The sequence below is a fragment of the Convolutriloba macropyga genome, chromosome 9 (genome assembly GCF_964194025.1).
Source record: "Convolutriloba macropyga chromosome 9, txConMacr16.3, whole genome shotgun sequence".
In the NCBI taxonomy this organism is placed as follows: Eukaryota; Metazoa; Xenacoelomorpha; order Acoela; family Convolutidae; genus Convolutriloba; species Convolutriloba macropyga.
In genome coordinates this window covers 8705579-8724061 of record NC_134476.1, presented here as the reverse complement: position 1 = coordinate 8724061, position 18483 = coordinate 8705579, and the positions used below count along the sequence as shown (strand labels likewise).

Genomic DNA, 18483 nt, shown 5'->3' with positions numbered 1-18483 from the left:
CAGGGCCCAATTTACTCAATTTACAAACATTCGAAGGCTACGAAAAACATAAGGCAAATGCAAACTTGCGTCCATGTTTTGCATACACAAATATTAGAATCGTTAACAACAATTACGTTGAAATTTCAGATTTTTTGCAGCAGCAGAACAGACAAACATGCTTTGTTGTTACTGAAACATGGAAAAACGATAATCAGAAGATACCCTTAAATTTTTTAAGCAACAGTCACCACTTTGTTCATCAAAGTAGATCAAAATTGACGCAGTTAACGAGAGGTGGTGGAGTAGGAATATGGGTACCAAATATATTCAAACATAAAATACGGAATGATCTCAGCTCTATTAACAGAAGTTTTTTTGAATCACTATGGCTTGAAATACAAGCACCGTTTAAGGAAAAACTTCTGGTAAACATTTCTTATTGTTCCAACAAAAACTTGAGCGAATTTTTGCTAGAAGAGTTGACATCAGAAATTTCAGGCTGCATATTCAATAACAGATAATGTAATACTATTCGGAGACTATAACATCATTTTTTCCAATCAAAGAGAAAGAGAGTTATTGACAAATTTGCTTCCAACAATGGGCTTGAGATAGTAAATAAAAATACTCCAATTTGGACAAATGGAAAGCTGGAAACACTGATTGATCACTGTTTAACAACAAAACACCAAATTTTTTATACAACTGTTATCGAGCAATTTTTTGGAAGTGATCATTTTACACAAGTTTTCCTTTCGTCACTGGACATTGATTATGAAAACAACAAAACGCAGTTTTTTTTACCGGGATACTAGCAAATTTACTAAAGCTAAACTTAACAAAAAAATTGCATCAGCGGATTGGAGCCCCATGTATCAACAAAACAATGCAAACTCAACATGTTTGAAAATTTTCTGAATAATATAGCTCCCATTAAAATGGGAGAGCCATCGTCAAAATGAACAAAAAAAATGATTATCCAGAGAAATTTTGAATCTTATCAACGAAAAGCCCACGAAGATACCATACAAACAGACTACTTAGAAGAGCGATTCACAATTATTCACAGAAATTGTTCGAAAGTCTTCCCGATTCAAAGCAACACTAGAAAAAAAATAAAACACGAGGACAAAAATTGCAAAATTTCTAGATATCGGTTCAACCAAGATATTTTAAAAGACAAGAAAGAAATCGCTAACACAATATATTTTTCTAAATTAGGTTTATACAAAGGGGAGACAGAAAAGGTTGAGCTACCGGACTGCTTTTGACAAAACTGAGTTTTCCTTCAGACATATAACGAGAAAAGAACTGTTTACTGTAATTGATCAATCACCACAAAACGATGCAGCGGGTCCTGGATTACTTACTACATGGTCCTTCAAATGTAGCAAAATGTCTATTGGAACACATATTCAGTTTGCAATAATCGAATGCATACACGAAATTATTTTTCCCGACGTACTTAAAAAAGCATATGTAACTCCAATTTACAAAAAAGATGATCAACTAGAAGCAGAAAACTACAGATCAATTTCATTTAAACCGACTCTTGCAAAAATTTTTGAAAGACTTCTGCTCCAACAAATGCTCGAATATGTTGAAAAGTATGAAATAATCAATAAAAATCAATTTGGGTTTCTGAAACGAAAATCTTCGAATGACACAGTAATATAGTTGACAGAATCAGTGAACAGTTTGTTAGAAGAAAACGAACCCGTTGTTAGTGTATTCTTGGATCTAGTCAAAGCTTTTAACTCAATACTTCAAAACATTTTTCTCGAAAAAATTATGAAATATGGATATAGTACAGAATCAATTGCAATGCTAGAATCGTTTTGTCTAACAGAAAACAATAAAAGAACGGCATTGAATATTCGAACTGGGTGACAATCAATCACGGAGTACCTCAAGGAACAGTTCTTGGACCTTTCATTTTTGTAATGTACATCAACGATTTCCCAGAAAAAATGAGGAAAAGAGGACGTTTTACAGTTTGCAGATGACACATGCATTATTTGTCAATCCAAATCCGATGAAAATCTATGCGAAATTAACAGTGTATTTGAAAATACTGACAGTTTTTTGAGGCAAAATATGCTAACTTTAAACCGAGATAAAACAAATTGTGGTTTTTTTTTCAAAAAGTGGTGAATCAAAAATTGAACAATATCATTATAATGGAGTTTTCATAGAGCCAAAAAGAAGTCGTTATTTAGTTATAATGATTGATAACAATAGAAATTTTGACATTCATCTCAACAAAACGTTAACAAAAATGGCAAATGCCATTAGGTCAATTTACTTCGTAAGACATTTTCTACCACTAAAAGCAAGAATCGGTCTGTTTAAATCACTTGTTTTGTCCCATCTCAATTTGAGTGCAATTTTTTTTCAATCGTTGTCGGTTATGTCACTTCAGAGAGTTAGTAGACAAATAAATTGGGGGATAAAGGTTTGCCACCTGCGCAAAAAGTTTGACAGTGCAAGAAATCTAATATTGAAAGACAAGATTTTACCATCAGAGCTTTTCATTAAAAAAGTTTGTCTTCTTTAATTTTTTGACCTCCTCTCACTATAGAAAGAGAGCAGTCTAGAAACCAAAAACTCCTCTTTCAGGATTTTTGAAAAGTACGAATTGACCAAAAACTCCAGAACTGTCCAGTTTTTTCCAAAGAATAAGTTCCAATCCAAATGGAGTGACAGTTCACTGATCAGAAATTTTTCTAGGAAGTGGAATAATTTGCCAATTGAATTCCGAAAAGAGAAAACTAAAAATAAATTTATGGAAAAACTAAGCAGCGAAATGGTCAAACTGCCTGAACGTGTTGCAATAGATAGACAAGTAAGAGGCTTTAGGAATTTTTTCTACTGGAGTATAAAGACCAAACTTCATATATTTACGAGGCGATTTTGAAAATGTAAATATTTAACCAAACGTTTTTGTTGTGGTTATAACTTCAAATTTACATTTTTGAAGATTAAAAAAATTTTTTTTCAAATGCAAATAAGCAAATACAATTTTTTAATAGCATGTGATAATTTTTTGCTGGAAGAAAATGCTCCAATCCATTTCAACAAAGTTTTATCACAAAAACATTTACAACAAATTGTGATTCTATATTTTGCAATTGTAGTAGTTTGCAAATGCATAAAATTATTAACAATTGTAACAAGCTAATGTAAGCAATATATGCTATCATTAGGGTAAAATAAAAACCTCGAATGAATTAATCATTGCAGTTGTGGGTCTTTGCTGCATGATCTATTTTTTTCTCATTCTCAATTCTAAGCAATTGAAATCAATTAGTCCAATATTGGACTAACATTGCTTGCATTTTTCCAAAATTAATCTGGTGGTCTATAATTTTGCCTAAAGCCATCTTTTGGAGCGCTTAAGTAATGTGATTGTCTGTCGCTTCAGCTGTTTACAATCGCCCGATATAGTTAAAGGACGTTGCAGAAGATTCGAGCCTTGCGTGCCGCTCGAGAGCAATTAGTCCGTCCTTTGTCGGTTATGTTCTATTTCTTACCTTCAGAAGTCCTCTGTCTGCTGTCCTTAAGCTTTTCTTTAATGAAAAAAATTTTAAGAAGTTGATTTTTGCAATGAAAAAGGATTCTGATTACTTGCTCTCAAACAAAGTTTGTAGCAATTTTATTAGTCCTGGCGGTCTTTTTTTATGCGATTTTTCGCCTCACAAGTTTTTCGTCTGACGCTATTGACTTTTTGTCCTCAAAAATGGGATTAACAGGTAGCGCCCAGTGGGCATTAAATGCTCTTAGAGCCTTTCAGTTCACTAGTCTTCAAGTATGCAGTTCACAGTATCTGTTTTGGAGACTTATACTTATGGTGCGAAGGGCGGTTCTTAGAGATTGACTCCCCACCCCACTTTTTCCATCCCATTAGCCCCTGTTGCACCCCCCTCCCCCGCTTACGCCCCTTCAATTAAGCTAAAGTTAGCCTCAGTAAACCGTGCCTAGCTACTTACGAAGCTAACCGCTCGCCGGTTGTTTGTGAGCAATTCAACCGACGTTAGTCGGTTATCTTTTAGTTAATAGCCGCCGTCAGCTACTCAAATGTTATTATTTAGGCGGTCTCTTTTAATTACTTTCGAAGAGAATCAATTACTGTAAACGTGTGTGTGACTTTAATGCAAAATTTATGCTTGACGGTTTTTGACTTTTTCGAGTGACTTTTACGCCCTTGACTTTCTGCGTTTTGCGTAATCTAAAGCTCTCTCTCATTGACAATTTCAAGCAGCTGAACTCAATTGACAGAAATTTAATACTAAATTTCAAATGATATGTGCGTCGAAACTGGTGCCATTTTTTCACTTTAAATCGTAGTAGTGGTATATTTTAACGTATAATGAGGTTTTTGAAGTACCCTAGTGAATTTGTTAGTCCCCACTCAAGTAGGATGCAATTGATTAGAGCTCCCACTATCCATCCGAGAGCAGTTCTTCCAACTTTAGTCGGTTATGTTATACAGTTCAAATTGATTGTTGTCGGGCGCTGTCTTTTTTTAAGATATGTTTACAAATTTTCGTTATTGTTGACGTCAAATTGGAGAAGTAATTTTGGTCACGCCAAAATAGAAAGCGCAGCGAAATTGAGTGGTTTCGCGGTGTATTTTTTTTCACTGTATGTTCAAAGTAGAGTTCGCAATCCGTGTTTGACCAAAAATGCGTTGGTCAAATGGGTTTTTTTTGTTCATACGGCAATTTGACTTCGGATTTTTGCTAATTTTTGTCAATTTGTTATTGGAATTGTTTCTAAGGGGTTTTCCAAAACCATTTAGTGTCAATTTAATGTCTTGTCTTTTGTTTAGTTTTGCTGTTTTGAAAAACCCCCTTAGTTCTCACGGCAATTCTATTTTTTAAAATTCGCTTTACCTTTTAACGTTTTTGGTTTTACATAAGTCACGATTTTCACGTTTTGATTTCGCCGTTTTAATTTACCTCACTCACTGTTTCAACTGAATGGATTCTGAATTCTTTCACGCATTTAATTACGCGATGTAGTGAAAACGGTAAATGTCAAAAGATCAAAATCAAAGGAAACGGGATAAACCGGTAAAGCCCGGTCATTAAGTCATAGTGCATTAGATTATCAAAGTTCATTAGAATAACTGTTAGCTAGTATCAGTTTAGAAGCTCAATAAAGTATAATTTTTAAGTTTAACTGAAAGAACGCGCTTAATTAGAACACTCTTTGACCTGTTCCTTTTTCCTTTTCTATTTCTATCCAGATGTGCATCAAGATGGTCAACGGTGGCTGTTTCCTCGGAATTTGTCGGATATTTTTGAACTATCACTAAATGCTACAGCAGTTTTGGAATGGCCAGAAACAGAAAAATGAATGAATTCACTAATCAGAAAAGGTATGGAATGGTTTTCCAAATTCCAAATCATTCTGTCTGTGGCATCGACCTATCTCCAAATTACCAATTGAAGTCTAAAGTGGTTTTGACGAGGAGTTAAAAAAAGATCTTGCGACTAAATTGATAGCCCGATAGGAGCAATCCCGAAATTGCAACCCGAAGAGGAGTCATGGTTTTCTATTTCTTAATCGTTTACTTCTCTTTTCACAGGATGCAAAGTCAAATGCCGTACGTGAAAACAAGTGTTTAGGTCTATCTGCTCAACAGAATTCAAAAGCAGAGCGAAAGAGAGATTGGTTTTTGTTCATGCAGTATTATAAAAGAGTGAGACAGAGAGCGAGTGAGTATGAAAAAATGTGAAAAGCGAGGCATATTTTTTGATCAAGTGAGGATTTTTCAAAGCGTTTTTTTGGTTTTACCCAACTTTTTTAGCCAAAAGGTGTCTGTCTCATCTGTTTTGGTTCGTAATACTATGTTTTAAAGTATGTTTTTTACCATCTGATGCACATAATATACTTTTAGATGATATTTTGAGTTAAAATCGCAATTTACACTGTGGAACGCTTTTGTAGCACTTTTTACGGTCTTCTTTAATTGCAATTGGGTCCTTTTATCGTTCAATTTAGCTTTTAGTGTGTTTAGTAACTTTTTATTTGAATAATATAATTGTGATTTGTGTTCCTTTAAAAATGAAATAATTTTAATCAAATGTCGGCTTATTTTTGCTTATTTCTTCTGAATTTGAACTTTTTGATGGAGTTTTTTTGTTTGCCACTTAATCGATAGATATTTAATAAGTATTGTTGTCAAAAGGTGATAATTCACTGTTAAATAGTGCATTATATGATAAATACAAATTTGTAATTTTTCATTTTTTTCTTAATTGTTGATTAGGATGTCTCTAGGCAGGCCTTGGGTAGGTTGCTAGACTTCTTAACTGTAACTACGCTAGCTTCATTTTTGCTCATTGTGCTCAAAGTGCGTTCAAACAGCAGTAGCTCAGCAAAACAATCTAAAGTGAACAGAATCAGTATCGAAAAGGGGAATCAAAATGAAAGGGAATGAACTTTAAAGCCCAATATTAAATAACCGCTACTTGAACTTTGTTCGTGTAAGTCTTATTTAATGTCTCTAATGTGTTTTGGCATTGATGGTAGCCCCTGTGGGTGTTTAATTTAGGGTTTACTTACGTGGGGTTTAGTTCCTATCTAAAATGAAGTGGGGTTTTCTGTGGAGTTTTTTTCCGGAATCGTTGGTTAGTTAGTTTAATTGACCGGAAAATTATTCTAGTGAGATTACATTTCAGATTGTATTGCGGAGTGGTATCAAATAGGATCTGTTATTCGCCCATACTACTATGACTTTTTGTGACCGCCACATACGAATCATGTCTTCTGGTTTTAGCGACTGTTTAAGTTTTACCCTTGATTCTCTTAATGTATGTTAGAACAAAAATCATAGTTCCCGATAGACTTAGTGTCCTGACACGAGGGCGCGTGCGCCAGAAGGCTGGGTCGTACAAGGCCCAAGGGGAGAGGATTCGTGTTATAACTTACTTGGAGAATCAAAAAGGCTCTAAGTAAGATTCTGCTGGAGAGAGATGGAGATATAGTAGGGAAAGAAATTTTGACAAGTTATTGGTAAAAGTAGCTCGATGACTTGATTGCAAATTGAAACAATCAGATGCAAGTTTTAAAACGCAAGATCTCTGCAGTGCCAGATTCTAGAATGCCAGATTTTCCTCTATGCAATGCCAGATTTAAAACTGCTAGAATCATAAAACTTTCTAAGCGCGTATTTCGGATCTATTCTGTTTGCCCCCCCCCCCAGCTTAGTGGGCTCATTTTTTACGCCCCCAGGCGCACGTGCTAATTTTTACATAGTAACATGCTATATAACAACATATAACTTGTAACTGGGGGGCGTAAAAAACACTGGGGGACCGAAACAGAATAGATCCCGTAATTCAAGTAATGGTTACGTGACTCTGCTTGAAGTCACTGAGAACTTCTGGCGTTTATCGAGAACCGCGAAGCGTTTCGAGATATTAAGTCAGAAGTTCGAAGTGACTTCTGCAGAGTCACTTAACCATGCTTAAAACACAAAACGCGCACGTTTTAAAATGACGAAAGTCAAGTTCTAAGTAGGAACTTCTGCAGACTTTCGGCAGTTTAAAATGTGCACGTGAGTGTTTTAAGCAACGTTACGTGACTCTGCTAAGGTCCCTTCGAACTTCTTGCTTATATCTAGAACAGCTACGTGGTTCTCCATTAATGCCAGAAGTTCTCAGTGACTTGATCAGATTATTGTAATCTAAACCTTATTGACTGCCTCTAGGTTTTATCGCCAGAGTATTTTTTATCCTTGATTCTGTAACTATTGCTTGTTTCAGGCACGTGATGCTTACTCCAATGTGAAATATTCCCAGTTTGCATCAGCGAATCTCAATTACACAGAGATAGCACAGAGGTTGACTTCTTGTGACATTACTAAGGTAAATGGTCAAATTTCTCAGAATGGTTTGAAACCCAATTTTTAACATTGCCATATGGAATCTTTTCCGTTTGTGCGAGCTTCAGTATATCATGACAGCCCCAATTATAGAACACATGCCATTGAATAGAAAATATCTAATCTGTTTTGACCCCCCCCCCCCCCAGTGTTTTTTACGCCCCCAATTACAAATTATATGTTTTAAAATAGCACGTTACTATGTAAAGAAATAGCACGTGCGCCTGGGGGGGAGGGGTTAAAAAGTATAAGCCCACTAAGCTGGTGGGGGAAGGGGGGAAACAGAATAGATCCGAAAATATTTATTTAAAAAGTTTTGGGGTTGCAGATAATAAGCACCCACTTAAGTTGCAGTGGGTCACAAACGGAATAGGTTCCAATTTTTTGCCGAAGAACAGATGTCGCCTACTTGTAACTGTAACGTCTGCATGCTGGCAGTTACAAGTTTGGTACCGCCCCAGTTCGTGAAATGTTCAATGTTTTAACTTAATTGATCGGACTCGATTTGCTATTACTTTTCTATTAAGATTAGGTATAGCTGCCGCAATGTATTAAGATTAGATATATCCGCCGCAATATATTAAGATTACATATATTCGCCGCAATGTATTTATGTTACGTGTAGCCGCCGCAATGTATTGAGATTTGGTATAGCAGCTTACAAATTGAGAAAAATGAAAACTGTGAAAAGACTGAAACGACAGACACAGCATAAATCAAGTGCTTTCTAGGAAACTTTGAACACAACTAAGAACGCTTGCAATATAAGAAGCAATTAAGTAGTTAACAAGTTCAGGGATACAATATGAGTTCCATCAGATAACACTTTTCGTTAGGATAAAAATGAGAGTCCTTTGTTCATAGGTAGCGACGCAGTGATTGATTTCCGAAATCCCTTATTTCTAGATGTTAAATTGATAATTCCCTCCATCACTCGCCAGTACTTTTCCAATAGTCCATATCCGGTCTTCCAATGTTCGTTTATTTATTCCACTGCGAATTAGTTTGTACTTATTCGATTTGGAATCGCAGCGACAATAAGTTTTGCTACAAAGACAAATCCGTTCAGTACATCTAAATTCTTCCTTGAACAAACCTGGTTCATGCCTGTCATTGTTTTTTTTTGTTTATCACAACAAGTTATATAGAAGAAATTTTGTAGAGTATCAGTTGTGAAAGAATCATCACAATCGTGTTCCCTCAGAGCTTCTCACTCTGCTTTTTTAGACGCACTAATGCAATCGTACAAATTATTGTGTGCTAGAGTTAAGTTTAAGGAGTCAGTGTCCTTTTGTATTTCCTCGAATGTGTCCATATCGCAAAATTTATCCAAAATGTTGTAAAAAAAGCTCCAGCATACGTAATTTTGCGTACTGTAATACAAAAAAGCTGACTTATCGGTTTGCGGTGCTCGATTTTTGATTTCACAACTTCAACTTCGCATATTTTTTCAACACATTGTTAAGTCTCTTATGCAATTTCCCGTTAATAGTTTTGTGAGTCTTTTCTTCGTGCAGGTGTTGTGTCTGTATGTCCGCTTCTGTCCATGATTTGATAACCATAGGAACTGTTCCCAAACAATTTAGTTATCTCTGCTACAATTCGTGATTCAGGATTTCTATCTCCAGCTCTTCTAGCATCAACAACTGACTGAAATCTGTTGAAGCTTTTTTTTGGGTGTGTACTGAATGAAGCGATAAATTTTTGTGCATTTTAGCCCAAGACTAAGGAAAAAGTTGAGTTAGTGTTATGACTGTTCCTTTCCCAACTTGAAGCTTGAAAGCAATATGCGTTGCGGTTGCTTGCGTAAATCGTTATCAATTGTATAGTCTCATATAATCACCAATATCTGCTCGATTAACATTGGATATTTTAAAGATTGGTGGAAATTTCGAGAACTTGTACTTCAACGCATCAGGAACTTCTACATCACACTGAACATAACCAAACAAGTTCTCTTCTCTTATCTTTGCAAGTAGAGATTCTTGCTTTAGAGGTAGCTTGAATGGGAAATTGTTTCCCACGTGTTTTGTACAGATTCGTCATCTTCGAGGTTTTCTCACTAATTACATTCCCATATCTGAACTAAATTATGTCCTTTATTCCACAAATAATCTGGTCTCAGTTTGTCACATTCCCGTTTCTTGAGCCCTCGTGGAGTGTCTTCCTCTGACATACTTGCTCTTGCTTCCTGACATGAACAAAACTGAAAGTAACATTCCATTGCCTCAATTATAGTTTTACAGTGCGCACAAAATCCGTCAACATTGAAACAATCAATCTTTTTCTGAGTTCCAGTTGTTTAGTAGCTTTCAATAGTACAGTTAGGACGCTGAGATTTTAGGTACGACATAACCATGTTCTCAAATTTCCCCGGCTTATTTTGCCTAGCTTTAAATTTCTGAGAGTCTGAATCGAATTCCCATCTAGTGTAGATTCCAGTGGGCATTTCCTGACACATTGAGAAGGGTTAAAGTTGGCTAGCGTCTATACCCACAATTCATTTGCAAATGTTTTTTGAGTTTGGAATATGTGTTTATTCTACAACCGCTTTTCTAGTAAAAAACAATAGAGGGAGCACCGGTCATAACCTCGCGTATTTTATCATGCAAATCTTTGTCTGCTTCAACAATAGGATAGAATCGGCTATTAGTTGATTTGTGTAGACAAATGCTCGCCGAATTAGGCAGTGTGCAACCAAGTTTCAGCATATCAATCTCTTTGTTATGATAGAATTCCATCATTTTCTGCATTGCTTCTTCGACGTGTTCTTCGATTGCACGTAAATGTCCTGCAAGTGTGGAGCCTGATCGGGTCACATTCAGGAGTTTCGTCTTGAATTCAGGTTTCATTGCATTGAAGATGATATCGTAATGATAGGGATCAACAAAGCTTCCTTCTCTTTTATAATACGCACTCTGAACTTTCTTCATTAGATCTGAAAAATTGATGTAATCAGTTAAAAAATTAAACTCGTACCCATATTATATAAACAAAATATATCAGTGAAAATTTAAAGTGAGAGGAGGATATGTCTTGTTTTCTATAAATTTCCTTATAGAGGCAGCACCGGTCATAACTTCGAGTATTTCATCATGCAAGTCTTTGTCTGCCTCAACAAAAGGTTAGAATTTGTTATGAGTTAATTTCTGTAGACACACGTTTGCCAAACTAGGTACTGTGCAAACAAGTTTTATCTTATCAACCTCTTTGTTATGATAGAATTCCATCATTATCTGCATCGCTTCTAATGTCGGGACAACATCCTTATTGTTGTACCTGACAAAATACTTGACACATAAATAAACAACAATAATATCTAATTTACTAATGTTAGTTTGCCATCAAATACATTCTCAGGTTTTCTTTCATTGTGTCTATTGGACGAAACTTTTCATCTCCAATCTGTTTCCTGTGTTCGTTAATGAATGCTGTCATTAGATCGTTAATTCTAAAACTCGCAGCATCCATGTCAACGAAGATTGATTGTAAACGTGTTCTCAATTGGATTTTCTGGGTGAAGTAATAATTCATAGATTAGCTCGTCGTCTCTGTCATTCGAGGTGCCCTGGAATTTGTGTCCCAAGAACGTCGCTTCGCTAAAGTCTGTAATAACCAATGACCTATCCAAGCCTAATTGACATCCAATGAGCTCATATTCCGAATGGAATACATTTAAATCAGTTATTTGTGGTACGACGAAGATAGAATTGTCGCCAAGCACATATGTAGCATACCATTTTCCAAAAACTCTTAACTGCACATAAAAAATTGAAATCTCATAATTCACAACTGAATCAATGAGCTGGGTAAAGTAGCTTCCAGAAGGTACGCGGCCTCTTTTTTTCATGCATATGCCGTTTGGTAGGTCCGGAGTTTTGATAAATTAGTCAATACTAAGGTCCAAAACCGACTCATCTGCAGAGTCAGGGTCATCTGGTTCATTCAATATTCTCAGGATCTAAATTCCCAATCAAATTAAGAACTCAGAAATGAGTTTATTGTTTTTGGAAAGGTGATGCATGCCGCCTTCGCTTTTGAACTAGGTGGTACAATTTGAGACACATATAATTGAGCTGACCGATATGACATCTCTTTATGAATGTTTTTAGCAATATTATAGGAAGATCTCGTGTCGACATTATCTCTCTGATAATCGGCATTGCCTTTGAGCCCTCGAGTAGTATCATGTCAAAGGGGTAACCAAAAGTAACCCTGATCTTCGGAGTTTTGACGTCCGCAAGCTGAGTACTCGTGTGTAATGCTGTAAGGCGAGGTTCATTTTCGCCTCGTTTCTCGTGCCATATTTTAGCAGTAGCGTAAGCGTGAGATACAGTTTTATCAACGTTGTCTCGTTTATTACCATCATAGCCTTTTCCTGCTGCAGTACTACCCGCGTAGGCTACACTTTTGAGTTGGTCAATTGGAATAGGGTTATTCATTGACGAAAGACGTAAATTCTGTTTTGTTATTTCTCTCGCTTGATGAAAGATGGGATCTGCTGAAAGAAAGTTCTCTTGATTTGCAAAGAACTCATCCGTTTGGACGTATTCTTCGGTTGCACGTAAATGTCCTTCAAGTGTGTCTTCTGATCGGGTCACATTCAGGAGTTAAGTTTTGAATTCAGGTTTCACTACATTGAGGATGGTATCGTAAAGATAGGGATCAACAAAGTTTCCTTCTTTTTTATAATACGCACTCTGAACTTTTTTTATTAGATCTGAAAAATTCATGTAATCAGTTAAGTAATTTAATTAGTGCCGATATTATATAAACAAAATATATAAGTGAAAGTTTATTGTGAGAGGAGGAAATGTCTTCTTTTCGATAAATTTCCTTATAGAGGCAGCACTGGTCATAACTTCGAGTATTTCATCATGCAAGTCTTTGTCTGCCTCAACAAAAGGTTAGAATTTGTTATGAGTTAATTTCTGTAGACACACGTTTGCCAAACTAGGTACTGTGCAAACAAGTTTTATCTTATCAACCTCTTTGTTATGATAGAATTCCATCATTATCTGCATCGCTTCTAGTGTCGGGACAACATCCTTATTGTTGTACCTGACAAAATACTTGACACATAAATAAACAACAATAATATCTAATTTACTAATGTTAGTTTGCCATCAAATACATTCTCAGGTTTTCTTTCATTGTGTCTATTGGACGAAACTTTTCATCTCCAATCTGTTTCCTGTGTTCGTTAATGAATGCTGTCATTAGATGGTTAATTCTAAAACTCGCAGCACCCATGTCAACGAAGATTGATTGTAAACGTAAATAACTATGATGCACGCTCTCAACCGGATTTTCTGGGTAAGTAATTGTTCATAGATTAGCTCGTCGTCTCTGTCAATCGATATTCCATGGAATTTGTGTCCAAAGAACGTCGCTTCGCTAAAGTCTGTTTTAACTAATGACTTATCCAAGCTTAATGGAAATCCAATGAGCTCATATTCCGAATGGAATACATTTAAATCAGTTTCTTGTGGTACAGCGAAGATAGAATTGTCGCCAAGCACATATGTAGCATACCATTTTCCAAAAACTCTTAACTGCACGTAAATTGAAATGACATAATTCACAACTGAATCATTGAGCTGGGTAAAGTAGCTTCCAGAAGGTACACGGCGTTTTATTTTTATGAATATGCCGTTTGGTAGGACGACCATAGTATTGATAAAATAGTCAATACTAAAGTCCAAAACCGAATCATCTGCAGAGTCAGGGTCATCTGGTTCAATCAATATTCTGAGAATCTAAATTCCCAATCAAATTAAGAACTCAGAAATGAGTTTATCGTTTTTCGAAAGGTGATGCATGCCGCCTTCGCTTTTGAACTAGGCGGTACAATTTGAGACACATATAATTGAGCTGACCTATATGACATCTCTTTATGAATATTTTTAGCAATATTATAGGATGATCTTGTGTCGACATTATCTCTCTGATAATCGGCATTGCCTTTGAGCCCTCGAGTAGTATCATATCAAAGGGGTAACCAAAAGTAACCCTGACCTTCGGAGTTTCGACGTCCGCAAGCTGAGTCCTCGAGTGTAATGCTGTAAGGCGAGGTTCATTTTTGCCTCGTTTCTCGTGCCAAAGTTTAGCAGTAGCGTAAGCGTGAGATACAGTTTTATCGACGTTGTCTAGTTTATTACCATCATAGCCTTTTCCTGCTGCAGTACTACCCGCGTAGGCTACACTTTTGAGTTAGTCAATTGGAATAGGTTTATTCATTGACGAAACACCTAGATTCCGTTTTGTTATTTCTATCGCTTGATGAAAGATGGGATCTGCTGAAAGAAAGTTCTCTTGATTTGCAAAGAACTCATCCTTTTGGACGTATTCTTCGGTTGCACGTAAATGTCCTTCAAGTGTGTCTTCTGATCGGGTCACATTCAGGAGTTTAGTTTTGAATTCAGGTTTCACTACATTGAGGATGGTATCGTAAAGATAGGGATCAACAAAGTTTCCTTCTCTTTTATAATACGCACTCTGAACTTTTTCATTAGATCTGAAAAATTCATGTAATCAGTTAAGTAATTTAATTAGTGCCCATATTATATAAACAAAATATATAAGTGAAAGTTTATAGTGAGAGGAGGAAATGTCTTCTTTTCGATAAATTTCCTTATAGAGGCAGCACTGGTCATAACTTCGAGTCTTTTATCATGCAAGTTTTTGTCTGCTTCAACGAAAGGATAGAATTTGTTATGAGTTGAATTGTGTAGACAATTGTTTGCAAAATTAGGTAGTGTGCAACCAAGTTTTAACATGTAAATCTCTTCGTTATGATAGAATTCCATCATCTTCTGCATCTCTTCTAGTGTCCGGACAACATCCTTATTGTTGTACCTGGCAAAATACTTGACACATAAATAAACAACAGTAATATCTAATTTACTAATGTTAGTTTGCCATCAAATACATTCTCAGGTTTTCTTTCATTGTGTCTATTGGACGAAACTTTTCATCTCCAATCTGTTTCCTGTGTTCGTTAATGAATGCTGTCATTAGATGGTTAATTCTAAAACTCGCAGCACCCATGTCAACGAAGATTGATTGTAAACGTAAATAACTATGATGCACGCTCTCAACCGGATTTTCTTGGTAAGTAATTGTTCATAGATTAGCTCGTCGTCTCTGTCAATCGATGTTCCATGGAATTTGTGTCCAAAGAACGTCGCTTCGCTAAAGTCTGTTTTAACTAATGACTTATCCAAGCTTAATGGAAATCCAATGAGCTCATATTCCGAATGGAATACATTTAAATCAGTTTCTTGTGGTACGGCGTAGATAGAATTGTCGCCAAGCACATATGTAGCATACCATTTTCCAAAAACTCTTAAATGCACATAAATTGAAATGACATAATTCACAACTGAATCAATGAGCTGGGTAAAGTAGCTTCCAGAAGGTACACGGCCTCTTATTTTCATGCATATGCCGTTTGGTAGGACCGGAGTTTTGATAAATTAGTCAATACTAAGGTCCAAAACCGACTCATCTGCAGAGTCAGGGTCATCTGGTTCATTCAATATTCTCAGGATCTAAATTCCCAATCAAATTAAGAACTCAGAAATGAGTTCATTGTTTTTCGAAAGGTGATGCATGCCGCCTTCGCTTTTGAACTAGGTGGTACAATTTGAGACACATATAATTGAGCTGACCGATATGACATCTCTTTATGAATATTTTTAGCAATATTATAGGATGAGCTCGTGTCGACATTATCTCTCTGATAATCGGCATTGCCTTTGAGTCCTCGAGTAGTATCATGTCAAAGGGGTAAACAAAAGTAACCCTGATCTTCGGAGTTTCGACGTCCGCAAGCTGAGTACTCGTGTGTAATGCTGTAAGGCGAGGTTCATTTTCGCCTCGTTTCTCGTGCCATATTTTAGCAGTAGCGTAAGCGTGAGATACAGTTTTATCAACGTTGTCTCGTTTATTACCATCAAAGCCTTTTCCTGCTGCAGTACTACCCGCGTAGGCTACACTTTTGAGTTGGTCAATTGGAATAGGGTTATTCATTGACGAAACACGTAAATTCTGTTTTGTTATTTCTCTCGCTTGATGAAAGATGGGATCTGCTGAAAGAAAGTTCTCTTGATTTGCAAAGAACTCATCCGTTTGGACGTATTCTTCGGTTGCACGTAAATGTCCTTCAAGTGTGTCTTCTGATCGGGTCACATTCAGGAGTTAAGTTTTGAATTCAGGTTTCACTACATTGAGGATGGTATCGTAAAGATAGGGATCAACAAAGTTTCCTTCTTTTTTATAATACGCACTCTGAACTTTTTTTATTAGATCTGAAAAATTCATGTAATCAGATAAGTAATTTAATTAGTGCCGATATTATATAAACAAAATATATAAGTGAAAGTTTATTGTGAGAGGAGGAAATGTCTTTTTTTCTATAAATTTCCTTATAGAGGCAGCACTGGTTATAACTTCGCGTCTTTTATCATGCAAGTCTTTGTCTGCTTCAACGAAAGGATAGAAATTGTTTTGAGTTGATTTGTGCATGCAAATGTTTGACAAATTAGGTAGTGTGCAACCAAGTTTTAACATATCAATCTCTTTGTTATGATAGAATTCCATCATCTTCTGCATCGCTTCTAGGTAGTGTCGGGACAACATCCTTATTGTTGTAGCTGACAGAATACTTGACACATAAATAAACAACAATAATATCTAATTTACAAATATTAGTTTGTCATCAAATACATTCTTAAGTTTTCATCCATTTTGTCTACTGGTCGAAAGTTTTCATCTCCAACCTGTTTCCGGTGTCTGTTAATAAACGCTGTCATTAGATCGTTAATTCTAAAACTCGCAGCACCCATGTCAACGAAGATTGGTTGTGAACGTGAATAACTATGATGCACGTTCTCAATTGGATTTTCTGGGTAAAGTAATAATTCATAGATTAGCTCGTCGTCTCTGTCAATCGAGGTGCCCTGGAATTTATGCCCCAAGAACGTCGCTTCGCTAAAGTCTGTAGTGACCAATGACCTATCCAAGCCTAATCGAATTCCAAAGTGCTCATATTCCGAATGAAACTTTTAAATCTACTTCAGTTTATTGTGGTACGACGAAGATAGAAGCGTCGCCAAGCACATATTGAGGATATCATTTTCAAAGACGACTCTTAACTGCACATAAATTGAAGTGACATAATTCACCATTGTATCAACGAGCTGGGAAAAATAGCTTCCAGAAGATACACTGCCTTTTATTTCCGTAAATCTGCCATTTGGTAGGACGACGACTGGAGTATTGATAAAGTAATCAATAATAAGATCCCAAACCGACTCATCTGCAGAGTCTGGTTCGTCTGGTTCAATCAATATTCTCAAAATCGAAAATCCCAATCGAATTAAAACTCACAAATGAGTTTATCGTATTTCGATAGGTCGCTGCATACCGCCTTCGCTTTTGAAATTGGTGGTACGATTTGGGAAGCATATAGTTGAGCAATCCTATTTGACATCTCTTTATAAATATTTTTTAGCAATAAATATGGGATTGTCTTGTGTTGGCATTATCGCTCCGATAATCGGCATTGCCTTCGAGCACTTGAGTAGTATCAACTCAAAGTGGTAATCAGAAGTTACCCTGATCTTCGGAGTTTCGACGTCCGCAAGCTGAGTACTCGTGTGTAATGCTGTAAGGCGAGGTTCATTTTCGCCTCGTTTCTCGTGCCATATTTTAGCAGTAGCGTAAGCGTGAGATACAGTTTTATCAACGTTGTCTCGTTTATTACCATCAAAGCCTTTTCCTGCTGCAGTACTACCCGCGTAGGCTACACTTTTGAGTTGGTCAATTGGAATAGGGTTATTCATTGACGAAACACGTAAATTCTGTTTTGTTATTTCTCTCGCTTGATGAAAGATGGGATCTGCTGAAAGAAAGTTCTCTTGATTTGCAAAGAACTCATCCGTTTGGACGTATTCTTCGGTTGCACGTAAATGTCCTTCAAGTGTGTCTTCTGATCGGGTCACATTCAGGAGTTAAGTTTTGAATTCAGGTTTCACTACATTGAGGATGGTATCGTAAAGATAGGGATCAACAAAGTTTCCTTCTTTTTTATAATACGCACTCTGAACTTTTTTTATTAGATCTGAAAAATTCATGTAATCAGATAAGTAATTTAATTAGTGCCGATATTATATAAACAAAATATATAAGTGAAAGTTTATTGTGAGAGGAGGAAATGTCTTTTTTTCTATAAATTTCCTTATAGAGGCAGCACTGGTTATAACTTCGCGTCTTTTATCATGCAAGTCTTTGTCTGCTTCAACGAAAGGATAGAAATTGTTTTGAGTTGATTTGTGCATGCAAATGTTTGACAAATTAGGTAGTGTGCAACCAAGTTTTAACATATCAATCTCTTTGTTATGATAGAATTCCATCATCTTCTGCATCGCTTCTAGGTAGTGTCGGGACAACATCCTTATTGTTGTAGCTGACAGAATACTTGACACATAAATAAACAACAATAATATCTAATTTACAAATATTAGTTTGTCATCAAATACATTCTTAAGTTTTCATCCATTTTGTCTACTGGTCGAAAGTTTTCATCTCCAACCTGTTTCCGG

General features: G+C 36.2%; 1 protein-coding gene across 1 annotated transcript in view; it reads left to right on the top strand.

Moving 5' to 3' along the window:
- The window catches only part of LOC142346110 (uncharacterized), a 134305-nt gene that overhangs the window by 10851 nt on the left and 104971 nt on the right, over positions 1 to 18483 (top strand). The window contains exon 3 of the mRNA XM_075398613.1: positions 7758 to 7859. Within this exon, the coding sequence (XP_075254728.1) occupies positions 7758 to 7859 (102 nt within the window). The remainder of the gene's footprint in view (positions 1 to 7757; positions 7860 to 18483) is intronic.